Source organism: Danio aesculapii, chromosome 4, assembly GCF_903798145.1.
Source record: "Danio aesculapii chromosome 4, fDanAes4.1, whole genome shotgun sequence".
Lineage (NCBI taxonomy): Eukaryota > Metazoa > Chordata > Actinopteri > Cypriniformes > Danionidae > Danio > Danio aesculapii.
Window position 1 is genome coordinate 31,118,776 of NC_079438.1, and position 20,318 is coordinate 31,139,093.

Below are 20,318 nucleotides of genomic sequence, written 5' to 3' on the forward strand. Positions count from 1 at the left end.
GTTATACAGATCCAGAACACACCTGGCAGTCCACATATAAAGAAAGAGCACCATCTAATAATAAATATGCACGTGGCTACTTGTAATTTCTCACCTTGCTGTCTGCTCTATCGAATGTTGTGATGTTAATGATTAAAAAGGCTCTGAAGGCTTAATTGATTTTCTTAATTGATTGCTGGCTGGGGGTGGCTGATCCCACTGTGTCTCTAATTAAAACCGTTTGAGTGACCTTGTACGCTCAAATTCTTCTACTAACAGTTTCCATGTGGTATTGCGATTTTAAAATATATCAATGTCTTCTATTTACGCTGAATGCCGAATGAGTGTTCTGAAATATCATCTCTTTTTCTAGATCTTCGAGCGGATTCTTTTCATCTGGGCAATACGGCATCCAGCTAGCGGCTACGTTCAGGGCATCAATGACCTTGTGACACCCTTCTTCGTTGTTTATGTATTCGAATATATCGGTAAGTCAATAAAACTTCAACTATATGAGATATATTACACTCTCATGGTATAGGATATTGACTTAGTCCTAAAACAACACTGCTGTGAAAAATCACCATGTGTTTCTGTTCTTTGGTTTTAGTGTTAAGCCAATACCTTTGTTTTATCTAAAGATGCGATTTAGATTTATGAAAAAAACGTATGCGTTAACAATACTGTTTCTATTCAATGAGTTAAAGAGAACAAAACTGTCACTTTTTGGCACCAAACTCCAATAAGTAAAATGGGCCACTATGGTTGGTTGTTTTGTTAATATAATAAATTACTTGCGCCTCGGAAGACAAAATGCAATGAACGTGCCATGACTTTTTAGGGCGCATGCTTTTTTGGGAGTGCAGCTGCTCAACACAATTCTGGAGGTCATAATACTGAACTACTTTAATGATGGACTTTGGGATTAGGATTGGGAACAGTTCAGGTGTTTTACAATGTGGCCGTCCCACTGGATTGTCTGCTAATGTCGTCCCATCACAACCATTTTTGCTATGGTATGATCTGTTAAATCAAATTCACATTACTTTTTTGATGTGTACACAATTTTTTTTTAAGTAGTTTAGTTTATGCACAAGTTTTCTTATCAGAGGGAAATTGGAAGACAGTTGTAAGAGCAACAAATAATAACTTGACTTCAAGTCAACCTCTATTTAAGGATTACATGCAGCCCCAAAATACTAATTATGTGTAGTTGATAAAAACAGTCTGCAGAAACCCCTTGATTGACACTCTCCCTTTGTACAGTACATGTCATCACAGTGGTAAAGTCCCACCAATAATTGACAAACCTGACAAAAGTCTTGTTGTCAATCCCAGTTGTAAGAGAGCAACAAATATTAACTTGACTTTTAGTTGATCGTTTGGAAAAGTTGCAGAAGGTAGATTAAACATCTGTTGAACTGCATCCCAATCATCACAAATACTGCAGAAGACCTATTGGAACCCGCATGGACCCAAGAATCTGACACTAATCAGTCAAGTTTGGTCAAGGAAAAATCATGGTTTGGAGTTATTCAGGATGGGGTCATGTGAGAGATCTGCAGAGTGGATGGCAACATCAACAGCCTAACGTATCAAGACATTTGTGCTGCCCATTACATTACAAACCACAGGAAAGGGCAAATTCTTCAGCAGGATAACACTCCTTCTCATACTTCAACCTCCACATCAAAGTTCCTGAAAGCAAAGAAGGTGCTCCAGGATTGGCCAGCCCAGTCACCAGACATAAACATTATTGAGCATGTCTGGGGTAAGATGGAGGAGGCATTGAAGATGAATCCAAAGAATCTTGATAAACTCTAGGAGTCCTGCAAGAATGCTTTCTTTGCCATTCCAGATGACTTTATTAATAAGTTATTTGAGTCATTGCAGAGATGTATGGATGCAGTCCTCCAAGCTCATGGGAGTCAAACACAATATGAATCCTTTTTCCACTGCCTCATGACTTTATATTCTATACTGTACATTATTTCTGTTAAGGGACAAGACTTTTTGTCTACGCAAAGTCAGACCTTACTGTGCTAATTAAAAATCAAGGCATGTTTTATTTTGATAAAATAAATGTAATCTAGAGACCTTTGCTTTTCATATAAGCCACTTCTGATATCAAATGATCAGCTAAAAGTCAAGTTATTATTTGTTGTTCCTAAAACTTGGATAGGCGACAAGACTTTTGCTAGGTAGTGTACTTTTCCTATGCTTCCATTAGGGTTAGTGTCCATCGAAGCTTTTTTTCTCGAGCTGAGTGTTTGTTTTCTGTTGTTATTTTGTGGAACGCATGTAGCGTGGCGGTTTACCGAGCAGACATTTTACAGTCATCGCTGAGCGATTTGTTTTTTCAGTTTTTTTTTTTCAGTTGAAAAATGTAGCACTCATCAGTTTGAGCTAGCAGTCCAATCACATTTGAGCAGAGGCATGACAATATCATAAAACTGTCAATAAATAATCTGCAAAAATAACAATACAGTGGGGATTAGGCATGGGCCGGTATAAGATTCTGACGGTATGATAACCTTAGATAAAAATATCACGGTTTCATGGTCTTACGGTATTGTGATTACTGCTCAAAAATATCTTCTTTTTAAAAGTCTGGGTAAAAAACAAAACACTTTTTTCACCTTTGAACACAATGTATTTTATTTTGAGAAACCTTTAAAATATTGTGAAGCAGTAAACATGTCAGGCTGAAAAATTCAAATGAATCATTGACTTCTGCTGTCTTCATTAGTTTCCAAAACACATATTTCATTACAATTTAAAATGGCCTCTTTGGAGATATTTTCTGCTGGAGATACTGTTGTCCTAAAAAAACTTAAAACAAAATGTAAAAAAAAATCGTACAAATACCATAGGAACAGCATAGCAGAAAATGTTGGGGATTTTAAAACCTTGACTTTTCCAAAACCGCTGTAAACCTTGAAAACGATTATCGTCCCATGCCTAGTGGGGATATCTGTATCATATCAGCCGACTGAAATAAAAAACTGTTTTTAAAACATTGCTTGTGTTTCTGCAGCACAAAAACACTTAGGTGGTTATGCAATATTTCAAAACCCTCCAGTTTTTATGCGATGTTTCAAAATGTGGATACAAGTAGGTGTATGTGAACACATAGCTACTGTGGGGGATTTACCAACTGGCATAATTGTATAACACATACAATGCTCAACATAAATGAGTACACCCCATATTAAAAATGACATTTTTATCCATTTCTATTCCATGTTAGTGAATTTAGGTAATATACTTTGGTGCATTTGAACAAAACAGATTTATTAAACAATATGTTCATTAAAATAATATTTTAGTCACCAAACATCTTTAGAAATAGAAAGATAATACATTTAAATTTATGCTCAAAAAAAAAAAAAAAAATTTAATTTAAAAAAGTAATTTTGGACCATTATCATAACTTATTTTGTTAGATTAGCTCCAGATTTGGCTTCAGTGCTGACTAATCTAATGTATGTGCACAGTATAATGTTGGAAAGCTTCCTATAGAAAATATTAATTTAAATGAAATATTAGTTAGGGGTGCACTCATAAATGCTAGGCACTGTACGCCCATTCAAGCAAATATCCAAGGATATTTATAATTTTTTGTCAGATTCATTTGATTTGATTGTTCCCAATCTCCTTTTTTTGACCTTTACACCTTTAAGTGATTTGATTTCCAGTAGACAAAACAAGCTGTCCAGACTAATGATTCTGAAGGGCCCAGAGGGACCCTTCCAATGGACTTATGGGGCAGTTATAACCTGAGCCAAGCAAAGAGCAAGGACAGCTCAATTGATGCACTGAAAGGATGGAGGATGAGGGTTTTCTTTCTCAGACTCTGCGGTTGTTGGCATACATGGCGACACTTTTCCCGGGTCATTTGATCTTGTCTAATCCTTGAAGAATCAAAGCCCACAGTTTGATATTGCAAGTTTCATGCTATTTGTCCTTCAGGGCAGAAAAGAAGCATTTCAAACAAGTGCGCAGTTTGCCTGACAGTAGTTGACCTGCAAGAGAACAGTTAGAACGCATCACTGCTCATTTGCATACATTTCGGCTCAACTTTGGTGCATCGCCAACGGTCTCAATTGCTCATGTCGCAGCAAATCACAAACTCCCTTGAGAACAAGTGACTTCTGGTCTGTTGTCATATCAAATCCCTGTCAGTTTGAACACCCCTTTATGAATTGCATTATGACAAAGGAATTGGGTGAATTTTGGAATGTTTGTATTAAAGAGCTAGGACACACAATTAAAAAGTTATCGTTATTTACTCTATGATCTTTGAAATTAGGACACAATGAATCTTGAGAGTTTTCTGTCCTTCTATTGAAAGAACACATGAATAAATGTACAAAAAGAAATTGCAAAATTAGTCCACTTGAATGAATCTGTTAAAATCAAGTGTTCTATTGCAGTGGTCTCCAACCTCTTTTATCACTACAGACTGGTCAATGCTTGATAATTTTACCGTGGCCCAGGTGTGGGTGTTCGTAGATTACTAAGCGACCATCAGTTGTTTTCTCAGAGGATGGCAAGCTGTTAAAGCATTGCTGCAACTCTGATACAAGTTTTATTTATGGAGAAAAAAAAAACTTGTGGAAAACAGAGGAAACTTGTATTAAGCACTGTAGTGTTTGGGTGTTCTGTGCTGGGTATTTTTGCCTGGATGGTGTGAGTGTGTCATGCCGTGTGCGCACATTGGTCCAATATGCGGGCAAGCTATGCTCTTCTATTGTAAATAACACACTTGTACATGGAAAAGACCCAATATGTGAAGAGTCCCTAAACCTGCCATCACTTGCAATCTCCAGCAGTTGATTTGTTGACAAATCGGGTTGCGAATTCATTCCTTGGCAGTTCTTGGGTCTTTTACCGGACACTTTCCCCTTTGCAAAGAAATTTTCCAAAGATGTCTGTTTCTTACTTATTTTGCTAACTTGTGGGTTAAATTTTGGTGCTCGAATGTTTGAGATGTAACTGAGAGAATACATCATTTATCAAAATAAAAGATTTTTCAAAATAAAAGATTGTTCATATACAGATAATAAATAAAACTAAAATAATTAATGATTTCTTATGTGGCCTGGTACCAATTGATTCTTGGATCGGCAACGGTCTGCAGCCCAGGGGTTAGGGACTACTGTTCTAATGAACACAATTGTTTTTTAGAACAAGATTTTTTGAGTGGAAATGAACATTTTCATTAAGGCGATGGTTCCCATCATAGAGTCTGGAGTTTAATTACCTTCTCTAAGTGTAATTAAAGTTGTCTACTAGGTCTCAAGACTGTACTTCATTGTACTTCATTACTTCATTTCCATTGTTTTTTAACAATGCATGACTATCTGAATTCGCATGCAGTTTGTTCAGTGTTCACATTGAGCAGTGGATTTAAGGTTTCAGATTGCATGACTTTATAGTAAGAATAATTGTCTTTATCGTTAATTGTTTCGCAACCTAAACGCATGTAATAAGAGAATAATGCAAGATCCAAATTCTAGCACAAAATTGGAAGCCTTTTCCAGCTGTGGTACATGTCAGATTGCACGTCAAAGAAAGTGGAGTTCCAGAACACTCCCACTTATTGAATAATCAACACAGACCCATTGTAGCTCAAAGGTAGCTTAAACTTCCCCGAAACGTTTGTTTGGTGAACTGTTTCGAACTGCATCAATCTAATAAAAAACCCATTATTTTGGTCTGATTTTGTTCAAAATGGCATGATTTCCGATCATTCTTCGATTTTGTTTGAAGTATGCCGAGGCCTTACCTCCCTCTCAAACTCAACGTGAGAAGTGAAAACACAAGATCACACATGAGATCCAAGTTTTAGCGCAAGATTGGAAACAGTTCCCTATTGTGGTACATCTCAGATCACATGTCAAAGAAGACAAAGTTCCAGAACACACCCACTGATTGCGTAATTGCCATAGACCAATGGTAGTTCAAAGGTAGCTTAAACTCTTACCAAAAGTTTGCTTTGGTGAGCTGTTTCGAACAGCCGAAACAAACTCAAAAAAAGAACTTTGTTTCAGTCATATTTTTGTTCAAAATTACATAATTTTTGTTCATTCTTTGATTTCGTTTGAAGTATCCTGAAGCCTTACCTTAGTCCAAAACTCCACACGAGAAGTGATGACACAAGATCACACGTGAGATCCAAGTTCTGGTGCAAGTTTGGAAATGGTTTCCCTTTGTGGGACATCTCAGATTGCATGTTAAAGAAGGCGGAGTTACAGACCACACCCGCTGATTGCATAATCGACACAGACCAATGCTAGCTCAAAGGTGCTTTAGCCTAAACTACTCCCAAAAGATTGCTTTGAGCTGTTTCGAACAGCCAAAACAAGCTCAAAAATAACTTTGTTTTGGACATATCTTGTTCAAAATGACATGATTTCTGTTCATTCTTTAATCTGCTTGTTCAAACTACTTATTTAATGAGCCGAAACAACACAATTCTTGATATTTCATTGGGATAACTTCATTTTTTATTGTTCATTCCACTTAAATTTGTAAAAAACTAATAATTAACTTAATTCCTTCATGTTGTCCCATCACAAATCGATTGTATGGAACTCAGCATTTTATACTGTATACCAGGACCTTATTCCTGCTGCCCTGTATCTTGCTCTCTCATTGGCTTTAGGTCATCACTGATGATTTTTTTTTTCAGCTAGAACCCTTTTCATACAGGAGGATTTTGAATTGCCGACAGGTCCATACTAACCAGCATCAGTGACACTTTGCAGATTCTTTCAGATTGCTTCTTTGATAATTCACATTGTGTGACTTTTGTGAACAAGCCCCGATTTGCCTTCGATTTCAGACATTTGTTGAGGTTTTTGGAAGTGGAAGTTGTGCAGTGTAAACTCTGCTTTTTTTTAATTTATTTTTTATACCTTTTTTTTCTGCTGGTGGCACTAAAGTTTCATTAATCAAGCATCCTATGGTTTGAAACAACATGAGAGTTAACAGTTTTTCAATGCCTACACTCTATATAGTGCAAAACATCCTGTTTTTAAACATCCTGCGGTGATGTGGTTTAGTTTTCATGCATTATTTGTAATTTCCTCACTTGTTTTCTGTCTCCTTGTACGATTTCTGGCTGTTCGCATGGGGAGATGCGTAATTGTTTTGTTTATCTGAAAGACGTTCTTCATTTCTCTTTTGCACTTGCATGTATATTCATTTAAAAAAAAAAAGCCCCTGATCTCTCATAATAAAGAGGTCTTGGAATATCCACTCTCCTCGGTTTGTGGAGGAAAGTTTGGAGGAATATATACCTTTACCAACTTTAACAGTCATTTGTTTTCCACAACTCCACCCGGCGCAATAAGGCATGGTGCCACGTGTGACAGATACTCATTCAAAGTCTGCTATGTGGGCCAAGTGCTGACTGCTGAGGGCAAGCAGTGGCAAAACATTACGGCTTCACTCTGACAAGAGACCATATCCATCAATCTCTGCATAGCTTGGGAAGCAAGTAGCTTGGTTAGAAATGGTTTAATTTTTCCAATATAGCCAGTAGTGAAATGACTATTGCTGATAATTGTGAATATCTGTAGATTTAATCAGACATTTTAGTCTGTTTCTTTGATTTGGTTCTTTGGCACATGTTGTTATTCTATGGCTGAACAGATAATCTGTCCAAGTTAATCCACTAAAAAAAAAAAAAGTCTGACCAATTGTTTCGAAGTGTTATTGGGTTCTGCCACAATATTCTTACTCGCATCCCTTTTGCCATTAATTTGTTACAAAGAAATAATGCGCACAAAGAAAGCCCCATCCAACTTAATATTTCATGTCAGTTGGAAGTGCGTTAACATACTGAAATAAATGTCTCAGCTACTTTCAATTCATGCTGACTTTAAAGAGCCTCTATTATAGGTTGTTGAAAATGACCTTCCATACAATGTGCAACACAGCTTTAAGTAAACATCCAGCTGATTTTTAAATTTGAAAGGTGCACCTTGTTTAAAAATATTGATTTTTTTTTAAACAAAAGATTCGACTCGGAATTATTTAAATGATTCATCGTTCATCTGGAAAGAATTCATCTTTGCTTCTTTGAATCTATGTTGACATGAAACAATATCAAATATGAAATGTCGGGTCCGGTAAAACGTGAACGTGCCTTTCCCTTTAAACACAAGCAGAGTGCAGGTGTATGTGGGACTGAAGATAAGTGAACATTAATGAGTGAACGTTCTGATGATTAATGCAATAATCTACTCTGCAATGGGGGATTTGTCAACCGTTTGTTAAAGGAAGGATCAGAAAAGACTATTGATGTATGAGACTTTGTCAGAGCTTGACAGGAACTACCAGTTCATGGATCAGTTTCTTCCGTGCAATTAAAATGGTTGCCTACATGTTTTCTCCATCTTGGAAAATATATATTTAATTGTGTTTTGTTACTTGCAATTGCTCCACACAGCTTGTACTGTATCTGGGTAACTCTTTATATTCTCATATTGCACCTAAAACCACGTTGAAAACATGGTTAATTAGGTAAAATAAATGTGTATTATAAGACAATGAAAGTGTTTTTTGACCTTGCATGCATATTAGCCTGTTGTTGGAAACCCCCAAAACCAAAATATGACCTTTTATAATGCATAATAGGGGCTCTTTAATAGGGTTTATTCTTCAAAATTTTCTACAAATGACATTTCTGTCAAATGACAACTGTGAACATATAAGAAAAACACAGTTTGGGTCACAGTTTGAAAGGCTTTCGAAAATGATATATTTTTTGTCATGTGATCAATTAGGTCGGGGCTGATAAACAATATAATATCGTATCATGATCAAATTTATATCAATCTGGACTTTTTTTAATATATTGATCCAATCACACAGCAGAAATGTGCACCACTGAGAATTTAAAAGTGTTTTGATATTAGATATGTATAAATTTTTCAGCTGAAAACATGTAATGCCATTTAATGGACCCTCTAATTTTTGTGGCTTCAGTCATTGTTGGGGTACTCTTTTAAACCTAGAAGCATTAACAACTGATGTCGAAATTTATATCATTATCGTTCAATATGGAAAATAATTATCGAGATTGCATTTTGCCTAGCCCTAGCCTAACCCTTTGTTCGATACAGCTAAGATGGTGGAGCACATTCTACAGCAGTTGTTTTGGATACCCTCCATTTGGGAAGCATTGTTAAAGATTTCAGTTTGTATATGCTTTTCTTCAAAGGCCGCTAAATATTTACTCAGAGCTATTATTTTGGCATGTCACCCAGTCTATATTGTCGTTTGCTTTTGCAACTTTATATTTTTGTGTTACTTGCAACAACTCCATCTCACTGTCAGTCACTTTAAAAACTCCTCAATGTGTTGCTGTGAATGTATGAACAACATATTGGTGGAAATGGCGCAGCTCAAGGCGTCTTAACACATGTGCAGCACTGGAATGAAGGCATTTTCAGTTGTATCAGTGTGGAAAACCATATTTTGGGAAAAATGTTTAAAACCATAGTTTGGATTCTAAGAGTTTTTAGACACAAAAAATCTGGATTAGTGTCTTTGTACTATAAAATCCAACATATTTGTATGCATTCGTCACACACTGAGTCTCACGCGTATTTATCCATTGTGGAAAATCTAAAAACAGTTCGAAGTTAATTTACTCAGTCTCTATCTTCTACCAAGAAGTAAAAGAAACAGTTAATTTGTCCGCTGCACGTAAAGGAAGGAGAGTTCACTTTCTTATCAAAGAGCTGAACAAGACTATCCTGAAATTCAACATTTATTTCAGAAAATTAGCAGCATTTTGATACTTTGCTTGTGATACTACTAAACACGTTTAAGTAAATGAATGAATCCTGAACACAGATTGGCAGTACATCAAAGGTATGTACACACACACACACACTTGCCAACATCAGCATGGGAGACAAGCCAGGCATTGAAGCCAACATACAGTAGGCTACAGCAGTGGTTTTCAGTCATCCACCACATTTGTCTTTATAATTTATTGTAAAATGTAATCTTTATTATTATTAAGATTATATTATACACTTTTTTTGTTATAATGCTCTGTGCGAGTGACACTATTCTGGATTTTACTTGTACGAGAGCTCTGAATTGTCAAAACATCTCTCAAAACACTTTCCACAAATTACAGAAATTAAAAAAAAAAAAACAATTGAACCAGATACGTTTTTATTTTATGATGGATGAACGTTTCAGAGACAGTGTGTAAATGTGATTAACACAATGTGAGCTCATATTTATTTATTATTTTTATGTGCAAACTTTAAAAGCTCAGAACTTCGTAACTCAAAAGTGTGCAGTGAACTCCAGTCTGAATGTTCATTTTTGGTTGAACTGTAAAGTTTATAGCTACTTTTAATTAGTTTCTCCGCCGCAATACTCGCCTGAGATATTCTGGATCAGAGCATAAGCCCCTGTTTAGTCAGTGCAGTGCGGAATGAATTGTGCCTGTAAATTCATTTTAGCAGAAGAGCGTTATTTATCTTTCTTGATTCCTGCTTTAAAAAATGCATGATGACAGGGCTGAATTAGGGGCCAGTTAGTGCTTTGGCTGTGTGTACTTTTCTGTTAGGGCATTGCGTTATTAAACAATCATTTTCATTACGCCTGTAAATAAATGCATGAGGAGATGGGGGAAAACTTCATTGGGCTTTATTTGACCTTGTTCCAAGAACCTTCAAAATGTAATTTGAATAAAATTTGCCCCCCAACAAATGAAATTGCTATCTGCTTCGTGAATTGTTTGGACATAGGTGGCTAAGGTCTGATAGAAATGGGGGAAATAAATAAATAAATCCAATTGATTTAGGCTTGTAGAGAGACTGTCTGGAACCCTGCTTGTGGTAGTCAAACAAACTACTGTACAATAAAGAGACCGCAAATAGGGATATTTTATTTCTTGTAGTTTATAAATAACAGTAGATTTACAGACCATCAGCAACAAGTCTATCTGCATTCTTTATTCACAACCTATAAAGATTATAACAAAGTGAAAAATAGATAGTAATTAACACAAAAATATGAATTCAAATTATAAAAAAAAAAATTATATCCAATTCATATTTGCACACTGCGAAAAAAAAATGGATTGTTCACTTATAAGCAATAAGTGGGGCCTGACAGAATCTGCAGACATTTTTTGCAATTTCTTCTGAGAATTTTGTAAAAAAATCTGTGGATTTATATGGAATTATTTTAGAAGATCATAACTAAAAACTTAATATATGAAGAAAAAAAACTTTTTAACTGTTATTTAATGTTTACAATGCAAATCCAATTAGATCCACGTATTTGGTAAACAAAGCAAGTCTCTCATATAATATATCTACTAAAAGACAGAAAATATTACACTACAAACTAGTGTAAATAAATAATATGAACATTTTTATATTAGTCAATAATATTACTCAAATTAAATTAAAATCTGAATTAATATAAATTTATACACATTTACACAAGTAAATAAATAGATTCAATGACGGCCTAAAAATCTGCGGAAATCTGGATTTCTGCACACGCAGATTCCGTGTATGCATAGTTTAAAAAATATATATATATCAAAAAGTAATTGTAAAAAAATGCTTAACTTCAAAAGAAAGACTTTTTACCCTCAAAAATGATTTTGATGATTGTTTATATTAATTTACAACAAAACTTTTTATTTTTTAGATTTTAAGATTTTATTGTGACAAATTAATTGACTAACTTAAATTTACTACTACTACTTAAATTTGTTAAGCTAACTTAATTTGTGTTAGTTAAACATTAATCAAGTGTGTGGTACCCTTCTCTTTGTGCAGTGTATGAAGGCAGAAATGTAAATTTCTAGAGTGTTGTTGTTTTTTTTTTTTTTTTAACATCTTGTTTTTTACGTCGTGGTCACACTAGAGTTTGAGCATGTGGAATTCTGTCGTAGAGTACTGTGAAAAGAAACAAGATTAGACAAGATGATTAGACATTTTAAAAAGTGAGCAATTGGTTCATATTCTAAATTTCTGTACAGAGAGGTCATGTTTTGATCTTTGATTGGTCTCATGAAGTCATGTGATGCAATTTCGCAGGTCGGAGTGCACCAAGCTTGAACTTTGTAAAGCAGCAAACTGTGAAACTTGTCGCATGAGCTTACGTTTCTGGTCTGCTGCATTCGCATCGTATGAATGGAAGTCTATGAGGCGAGAAGTCTCATTATAAAAAAGTAGCATTAAGACTGTCTTCTTAATATCTGTTGATATGCTCCTTCAACAGACATTTAACTGACTATAAGAAACTTTGCAAGTACATGTAAACTTACACTAACCCAACCCTAACCCCAACCCCAAACTAACAGTCAAGTTACAATCTAATGAGAATTAGTTGGCATGTAGATGCAATGTTACTTAAATTCAACAAACGGACCATCAAAATGAACTGTGACCAAAAAAACATGAATCCATATTAAAAGATTATTATATGATTATCATATCCCACCCCCTTTCAAGCAGTCTGCTTTTGTTCCTCTTCATTTCACATGGAAATTGGTGAAAACATGTTATGCTACGTTTGCAGCATGGGACATTCAGCATTTGTTGACATGTATAGATTAATTCATGTTTGGTTTTTGCAAGTAGGAAAGTGAACATACTGTTTGTGCATCCACTCAACCTCATGGTGCGTTCACACCAGATGCAGATGAAGTGTCAAGCGTGAGTGATTTACAAATGACATTGCACAAATTGAGGGTTTTGGACATTTGTTGCACATAACAAGTGATTTGCAGGAAACTTTGTGTTGAAAAATCCGAACTTTGGCGGACATTCACGCCACGTTAACCAATCAGGAGCTTGCTCTCGTAGTGCCATGATTATGGCATAGCATCTGTAGTTGGTGTTCTGAAGGGAAATCCTCCTGCCGACATGAGACAACAGCTCATCATACTGGGATTGGCTGGAGTTGATGAACTCAACAAGCTGGGTGTTATTCTGAAAGATCCGATGGACCCAGACATGGTACCGAATAAATCTACGCCTTATTCCAGCCTTCCTATAGCACAAAAAGTGCTACTCTCTCAATAAAATCCATGTTAGTCATTTAGCAACAAAACTGGAGTCTGCAGACAGATGCCCTTCCCATGACACAAATTTGTGTCAATTGTGTATCGAGTTGATGCACGAATGAAGTGAGTAAACTCAAAATTGTCAAGCATCCAATTACACTCGAATAGCGCAATCTATTTGTGTAATCTGGTGAAAACGCTCACATGTAGAGTCATCTTAATGTGAGCGCCAAACTTTTTGGTCATATGGCCCATTGATTATCGATTTAAATATTCAGGATTACAATCATGACCAAAAAATTGTGATTGATTTTTCTAGCCTGATCTCACAAGGAAATGTAACTATTTTATGTTTTGTCAGTTTAGTGGGTAATTCATATGAATTCATACAAGTTCAGTTGTATGTAAATGCATGATTTTTAAAAGGAGGTGTGACACAAAACCCCACCCCTAATGGCCCTTTTCTACTGAGTTGTATAGTAGGGTACCGTACTGGTCACCTTTTCCAGGCTTGAAGGGTACCAATGATACTCTTTTGGTGGGTGTGGTGTATGACAGAAAGTTTCAGTCGACATCATTCTTGCTTGTGGAAATGTCAAAATAACTGTACGGGTCATTCACAAATCATATGAGAAGCACTTCTCACAAAACAGATGCTTTATACACAGAAATATTTGTGTATAAATGTTCATTACTAACTTTTCTATGAACAAGATTTGATTATAACTGCAGATCAATGATGGGGCAAAATAGCCCACTGTAACGTCTGTGATTAAATAAAAAAAAAAATAAGCGCAACATGTATGAACACATACAGACCCTTACAGTCTCCGATGTGTTACCAATTACAGAAAAACGACACAGCATACATTTAGTCCTTATTTGGGTTCAAATACAACATGCAACAAATAGCCCACAGTCAGTGCAAATCCCTCATCTGTATCTTTAATCTTCAGCAGCACATGTAACCACGAGTTAGAAAGTAATTCCGTCATTCCGAGTTTATAATAGTCCAAAAGTTGATGATATTAGTTAAACATGGCAGCTTGTTCATGTTCTAGGTTGCTGAAAAATCATTTGCTTCTTTGTTTTTTCCAGTTTGTCTTTTGTTTTTTTCGTGGGTCGCTTTCGCGTTTGTTCGCTTCTGAAAGGATCGGATGTCAGAAGCACTTAAAAAAAATCATGCGCATGTCAGTGCCAGTAGCCTAGTGGTACTGCTCGCTGACATATACCAACAACATGCTCACCGCGACTCGATTTCAATTCTCAGCTCGAGGTCCTTTGCCGATTCTTCCCCACTCTCTGCTCCCAATGCTTTCCTGTCTGAATTCTCTAGTGTCCTGTCATAATAAAGGTCAAAAACCCCCCAAAAATATTTTTTTGGGGGCACAGGGTAGATTCTGCTATTCTTCTTGGCTTTGTGGCTGTTCATTAAGACGACGACAAGGGTTGTTTGAGCTTGGGTCGACCATAACTCCTTATTATGTGTATATATTATTACGGTGTAATGTCTTGGCTGTGCATTTAAAATGGCGCTTCCTTTGTTTTCATTCATTTGTTTTCGGTATCGTACCGTACCGTACCACTCAGTGGAAGCGGGCTATAAAACCAACCTTCACTGGGGTATTAGCAAATCTTGATAAATTGTACGAATGAGATTGTACAAATTCATACAAATTAGCCAATAAATCAAAAAGTTACAAATTGTTGTGCGATAGTATTGGATTTTCCACATAATCCAGAAGCCCTTGAATAAATGATTCAATTAAATAAAATATTCAATTATTATTATTGTTATTATTTGTACATTTAGCTTAAAATTCTTTCAAATATTGTGTACTTTTACATAACTTTACTATTTTCTTCCATGTTTCAAATTCACCATTTCAAATAAAATAGTTTGAAATGATAAAGAAATGGATTTAGATGAATATTTTGGGCTGAAGCAGTGATAATAGATTGCATCAAAGGCCGTCTGTAATCTTGTTTAGATGCAGCGTACAAGAAACCATCAGGCATTTTAGTCTATTCACACAAATAGTTCTTCCTTAGAAGCTGTAATTGCACAAGCCAGACTTCGTTTTCTTGCTGGACTGATTAAACACATCTGTTAAAAGCACTTTTGACTTGTGAAAGTTGCTTCGAAATCTTGACTGGAGCAATTTTCCTCTGCTATATACATCAGACAGTTTTAGGTTTCAAGTCATCTTCATTTGCCTTGGCTTATAGTTCTCTGTATGAATAAAAGCTTCAGAAGCCATCAGACCCATCCAATATCCCCATTCATTACTCTTTTAATCACCCAGCTTCATTTGCATAGCTCGTTAAGCTACATATGTCTATTCTATCGATACTTTTTTTAATCTACAGTGCCGTTCTTCATGGAAGTCTCCATCTAATCAGGCAGCCACTTTTGTCTCAGAAGGTTTTGTTCTTCACCCGTTCCGCTCTTTCCATTGTTCCCGACCGGAACTGTTCGCTCATTAGGCAACAATAAAGTTTTATAATTAAAAGAAACGGGTGTTTGATGAAACGTGTATGTGCAGTAGTGCGGTACGCTGTTGATTCTGGGTTAAGGTGGGGTCATTTGGAATCATCTTCACTTATGGATCCTTTTAGAGTAATGTTCTGGAGGGCAGCTGTGGATCAGTGGCAAAACTGTTAAGGATCGATAGGATTGGTTGAAGTATAGGTGTGGCTTATGTCATCAGTGCTGGTTGAAGGAGTTATCGGTTACACTTTTAAATAAGGTTACATTAGTTCACCCAAAAATTACAATTCTGCTATTAATTACTCACAATCATGTTGCTTAAATCTCCTGACAGACATTTGTTCATCATCCAACCACAATATTTCATTTGAGATGTTTCATTTTGATGTTTTGTAATTTCAGAGCTCCCTTATCCCCCATAAACAGCCATGTGACTTCAAAAAAACAAAACAAAACAAAAAAACTAACTGTAAAGACATTGTTAGCCTACATCTTCTGTCCTGTACCAGGTAAGAATACACATTTATTTAGGGCAGTATGACATATTGCTATCAGAGTCAGCAGCACAACGCAAAAGCAGAGTAAATGTACACGCAGATGCAGAAGACAATATGATAACAAAGTAGTTTTCTTGGTGCGCAAAATTTTTCTTGCAGCTTCATTTAATTAGTTGAAGCACTGAAGTTACATGGAATGTTTTGGCAACGATTTAGTTCCTTTTCTGGATTGTAAATCTCTTGGGACTGAATATAAAATAATTTAATCTAAACACCAAGTCTTAATTTGTTTAAATATATTTTTTTATTCATAATTTGTTTTTTAATTGCTATTTAGTTTTGCTATTTGACAAAGTATATTTTTATCTTACAAATAAACTAGCATGCAGCCTTGACTGCTGTCAAAAACTAGCCTAGAGCGCCATTTGTTGTTAAAAACTGGCATACAGCCTCATCTGCTGTCATAAACTAGTATGTAGCGCCATCCATTGTTAAAAACTAACCTAGAGCACCATATGCTGTTAAAACTAGTCTAAAGTACCATTTGCTGTTATAAACTAGTATAGATCCCCGTCTGCTATAAAAAACTAGCCTAAAGCACCATCTGCTTTTAAAAACTATTTGAGCACCATCAGCTGTTTAAAAACTATCCTAGAGCACTGTTTGCTCTTAGTAACTAATCAAGAACGCCATTAACTGTAAAAAAAAAAAAAAACTATCCCTTCATGACATCTGCTGTTAAACACAAGCTTAGAGCACCATCTTCTGTTAAAAACAAGCCTAAAGTGCCATCTGTTGCTAAAAACTAGCCTAGAACGACATCAGCTGTTAACAGCAAACATACAACACCATTTGCTGTTAAAAATTGGCATACAGCCTCATCCGCTGTCATAAACTAATGTATAGCGCCATCTTCTGTTAAAAACTAGCATACAGCCCTGTCTGCTATTAAAAACGAGCTATTGAAACACTAGCCTAGAGCACCATCGGTTGTTTAAAATCTAGCCTTGGCCGCCATCTGCTGTTAAAAACTAGCCTAGAGCATAGTTTTCTATTCGAAACCAGCAAACACTGCCATCTTCTGCTAAGAACTAGCCTAGAGCGTCATTTGCTGTTACTAGCTTAAATTACCATCTGCTGTTAAAAATAAGCCTAGAGTGCCATCTGTTGTTACATCTTCTGTTAAATACTAGCCCAGAGCACCAGCTCCTGTTAAAAACTAGCCGAGAGCGTAGACTTCTGTTTGAAACTAGCAAACACTGCCATCTTCTGTTAAGAACTAGCCTAGAGCGTCATTTGCGTTACTAGCTTACATTACCATCTGCTGTTAAAAACAACCCTAGAGTGCCATCTGTTGTTAAAAAGTAGCCCAGAATGACATCAGCTGTTTAAAAACTAGCCTTGAGCGCCATTAGCTGTTTAAAGCTAACATAAAAAAACATCTGGGCCATTTGCTTTTTAAAACTGGCATACAGCCTCATCTGCTGTTATAAACTAATATATAGCAGCATCTGCTGTTAAAAACTAGTCTAGAGTGCCATCCGCTGTTAAAAACTAGCCTAGAGCATCATAAGCTGTTAAAAACTAGCCTAGGGCACAGTCTTCTGTTCGAAACTAGCAAACATCGCCATCTTCTGTTAAAAACTAGCCCAGATTGTCATCTGTTGAAAACTATCCTAGAAAGACCTTAGCTGTTGAAAGCTAAAATACAGCACCATCTGCTGTTTAAAACTAGCCTAGAGTGTCGTCAGCTGTTAAAAACTATAATATAGCGCCATCGGCTGTTAAAAGCTAGCATACAGCACCATTTTTTGTTAAAAAACTAGCCCAGAGCACCACGATCTTTGGTTTGAAACTAGCATGTGGTGGCATCTATTATTGAAAAAAAAACTAGCATAGATCGCCATCGGGTGTAAAAAAACTAGCCAAGTGAAGCTCAGAATCGATTCAACAGAGAATAGCGATACATTCTGAAAACCGCCAAATGGATTTTTTACCACAGCTCTAGAACAATTCAACATAACATATAAAACCAGACATTGTCTATAACAGCTATGTTAGCATAAATTTGTGCTGTTGCTCTATATGAAAGCGTCAGTGCTAGTTAGCATGAACTGTTAGCCAACCTAAGAACAGTTGCATTGGTCAGTTTTGTCTACATCAACATTCTGCAGTATACAGGATACAATTCCATCGGCTTGAGAATTCCAGATGGACGCAGTGCATAAAACCCTCCCCTGGGTCACCATGGATCACTCTGATTCCAAATAGCCTATGTCTTTTACGTCATGTGCATTAAGTTCACTAACCTTGTAACCGCTGACTCCTGCTTTCAGTCCATCTTCTGGAAGGCCTTTGTGGGCCGTTCATTGACTAAGTGCCACAGGCCTCCACGGCTGAATTGAACAGTTAGTGGTGTGTGACCCACAATTGAGGCCCTAATGAGTATCGGTTTGTTCGGATTTCTCGCTTTGAAGAACTGAGCTCAGTGCTGATTTTAATGCAGGTCTGATTAACTTTCCTCATTTGCTCTAACGAGTTGTTAAGTGACTGCCTTGGGATGCCTGAGATGTCTAGTGGCAGGTATTTTCCCTCTTTTCCTCTTGGTTGAGTTCTCTCTCAGCCTTTCCGTGCCCTCTGTCTAACACTCAAATGTGCTGCTTGTTCAAACTGCTTATTTAAAATAAGCTGAAACAGCACAATTCTTGAGTTTTTTGGGGGGGGAACTTGCAGTAAATGATTTATGTTCAATCCGATTACATTTGTAAAGAACAATTAGGTTAACTTCGTCGATTTGTTGGGACAGCATGAAGGAATTGTATGGAACCCAGTGTTTTCTACAAAAAAGTACAAGAAGCTGTTTGAATTTATCCTAAATAATGGCCTGTTTTTCATTTACCTATTTGACCTTCATGTTTTATTAGTTAATGTTAGTTAATGGTAATTAGATGGATTGAAAGTAGTTATAAATAGCAGTACTTCATTGACAAACAATGTAATAAAGAACATACGGAACCATGGAAAACTTTAACACATAACAGAAACCAAATGACTGTACTTTAAATACATTACCAAATACTGCTATTAGAGAATAACCTGACCAATAACCTATATCCAAGAATGCAATGGTACTAGGTGGCTTAATTTTGTGAAGTTAATGAATAACACATTAATACATAATCTAATGAAACTTTAATATAATGTTATCAACGGCATATACAGTTGAAGTCAGAATTATTAGCCCCCCTTTGAATTTTATTTTCTTTTTTAAATATTTCCCAAATTATGTTTAACAGAGCAAAGCAATTTTCACAGTATGTCTGATAATATTTTTTCTTCTGGAGAAAATCTTATTTGTTTTATTTCGGCTAGAATAAATGCAGTTTTTATTTTTTTAAATAACATTTTAAGGTCAAAATTATTAGCCCCGTTAAGCTATATATTTTTTCGATAGTCTACAGAACAAACCATCATTATACAATAACTTGCCTAATTATCCTAACCTTCCTAGTTAACCTAATTAACCTAGTTAAGCCTTTAAATGTCACTTTAAGCACGTTAAGTGTCTTGAAAAATATCTAGTAAAATATTATTTACTGTCATCCTGACAAAGATAAAATAAATCAGTTTAGAAATGTGTTGAAAAAAATCTTCTTTCTGTTAAACAGAAATTGGGAAAAAAAATAATCAGGGGGGCTCATAATTCTGACTTCAACTACATTAATATTGTTGTAATGTTAGTACATGTTAATGTAGTTCCCTCCGACCCCCAAATTAACAATAATCTTAACTCACGACCCCTACTGGCCTCAGAGGTGGTGAAATATTCAAGTGTTGCACTTTGCTTGACATTGGCACATACAACTTTCAGTCTATACCAATTGACTAAAAAATATGGACGACGTGACAGCACCTTTTCCTAATGAAAGCTTAGAAGGCAATACGCCTCATGGCAGACTATAACTGTCTCTATAACAAAGGCTCACTTAATAAATATAAGTCTTTCACACTGCATGACTTTACAATAAGAAAAATTGCAGACAACTTTGTCTCAGTCCGCAAACTAACATCTCACAATCAAACACACGCAAGAAGTGACATAAAAACAATGCTATGTCACATATTAGCCTATTTTAACTAGCCCACATAATGATGAAGAAACATTTAGTGGGGTAGAAAATGTACTTATTTTGCTCTCCTGGCTTTTGAAGGGAATTAGCAATTTAATCTCAACTTTTTTCTTTTTCGACTCGTTTGTGGTATTGCTTAGATGACACGTCAAACA

General features: G+C 35.9%; 1 protein-coding gene across 3 annotated transcripts in view; it reads left to right on the forward strand.

Annotated features, from left to right (window-relative positions):
- Window positions 1-20,318, forward strand: part of tbc1d22a (TBC1 domain family, member 22a) — a 308,060-nt gene that overhangs the window by 83,167 nt on the left and 204,575 nt on the right. For all 3 annotated transcript variants that reach the window (XM_056455444.1, XM_056455446.1, XM_056455445.1), the window contains one exon: window positions 353-467. In XM_056455444.1, the coding sequence (XP_056311419.1) occupies window positions 353-467 (115 nt within the window). The remainder of the gene's footprint in view (window positions 1-352; window positions 468-20,318) is intronic.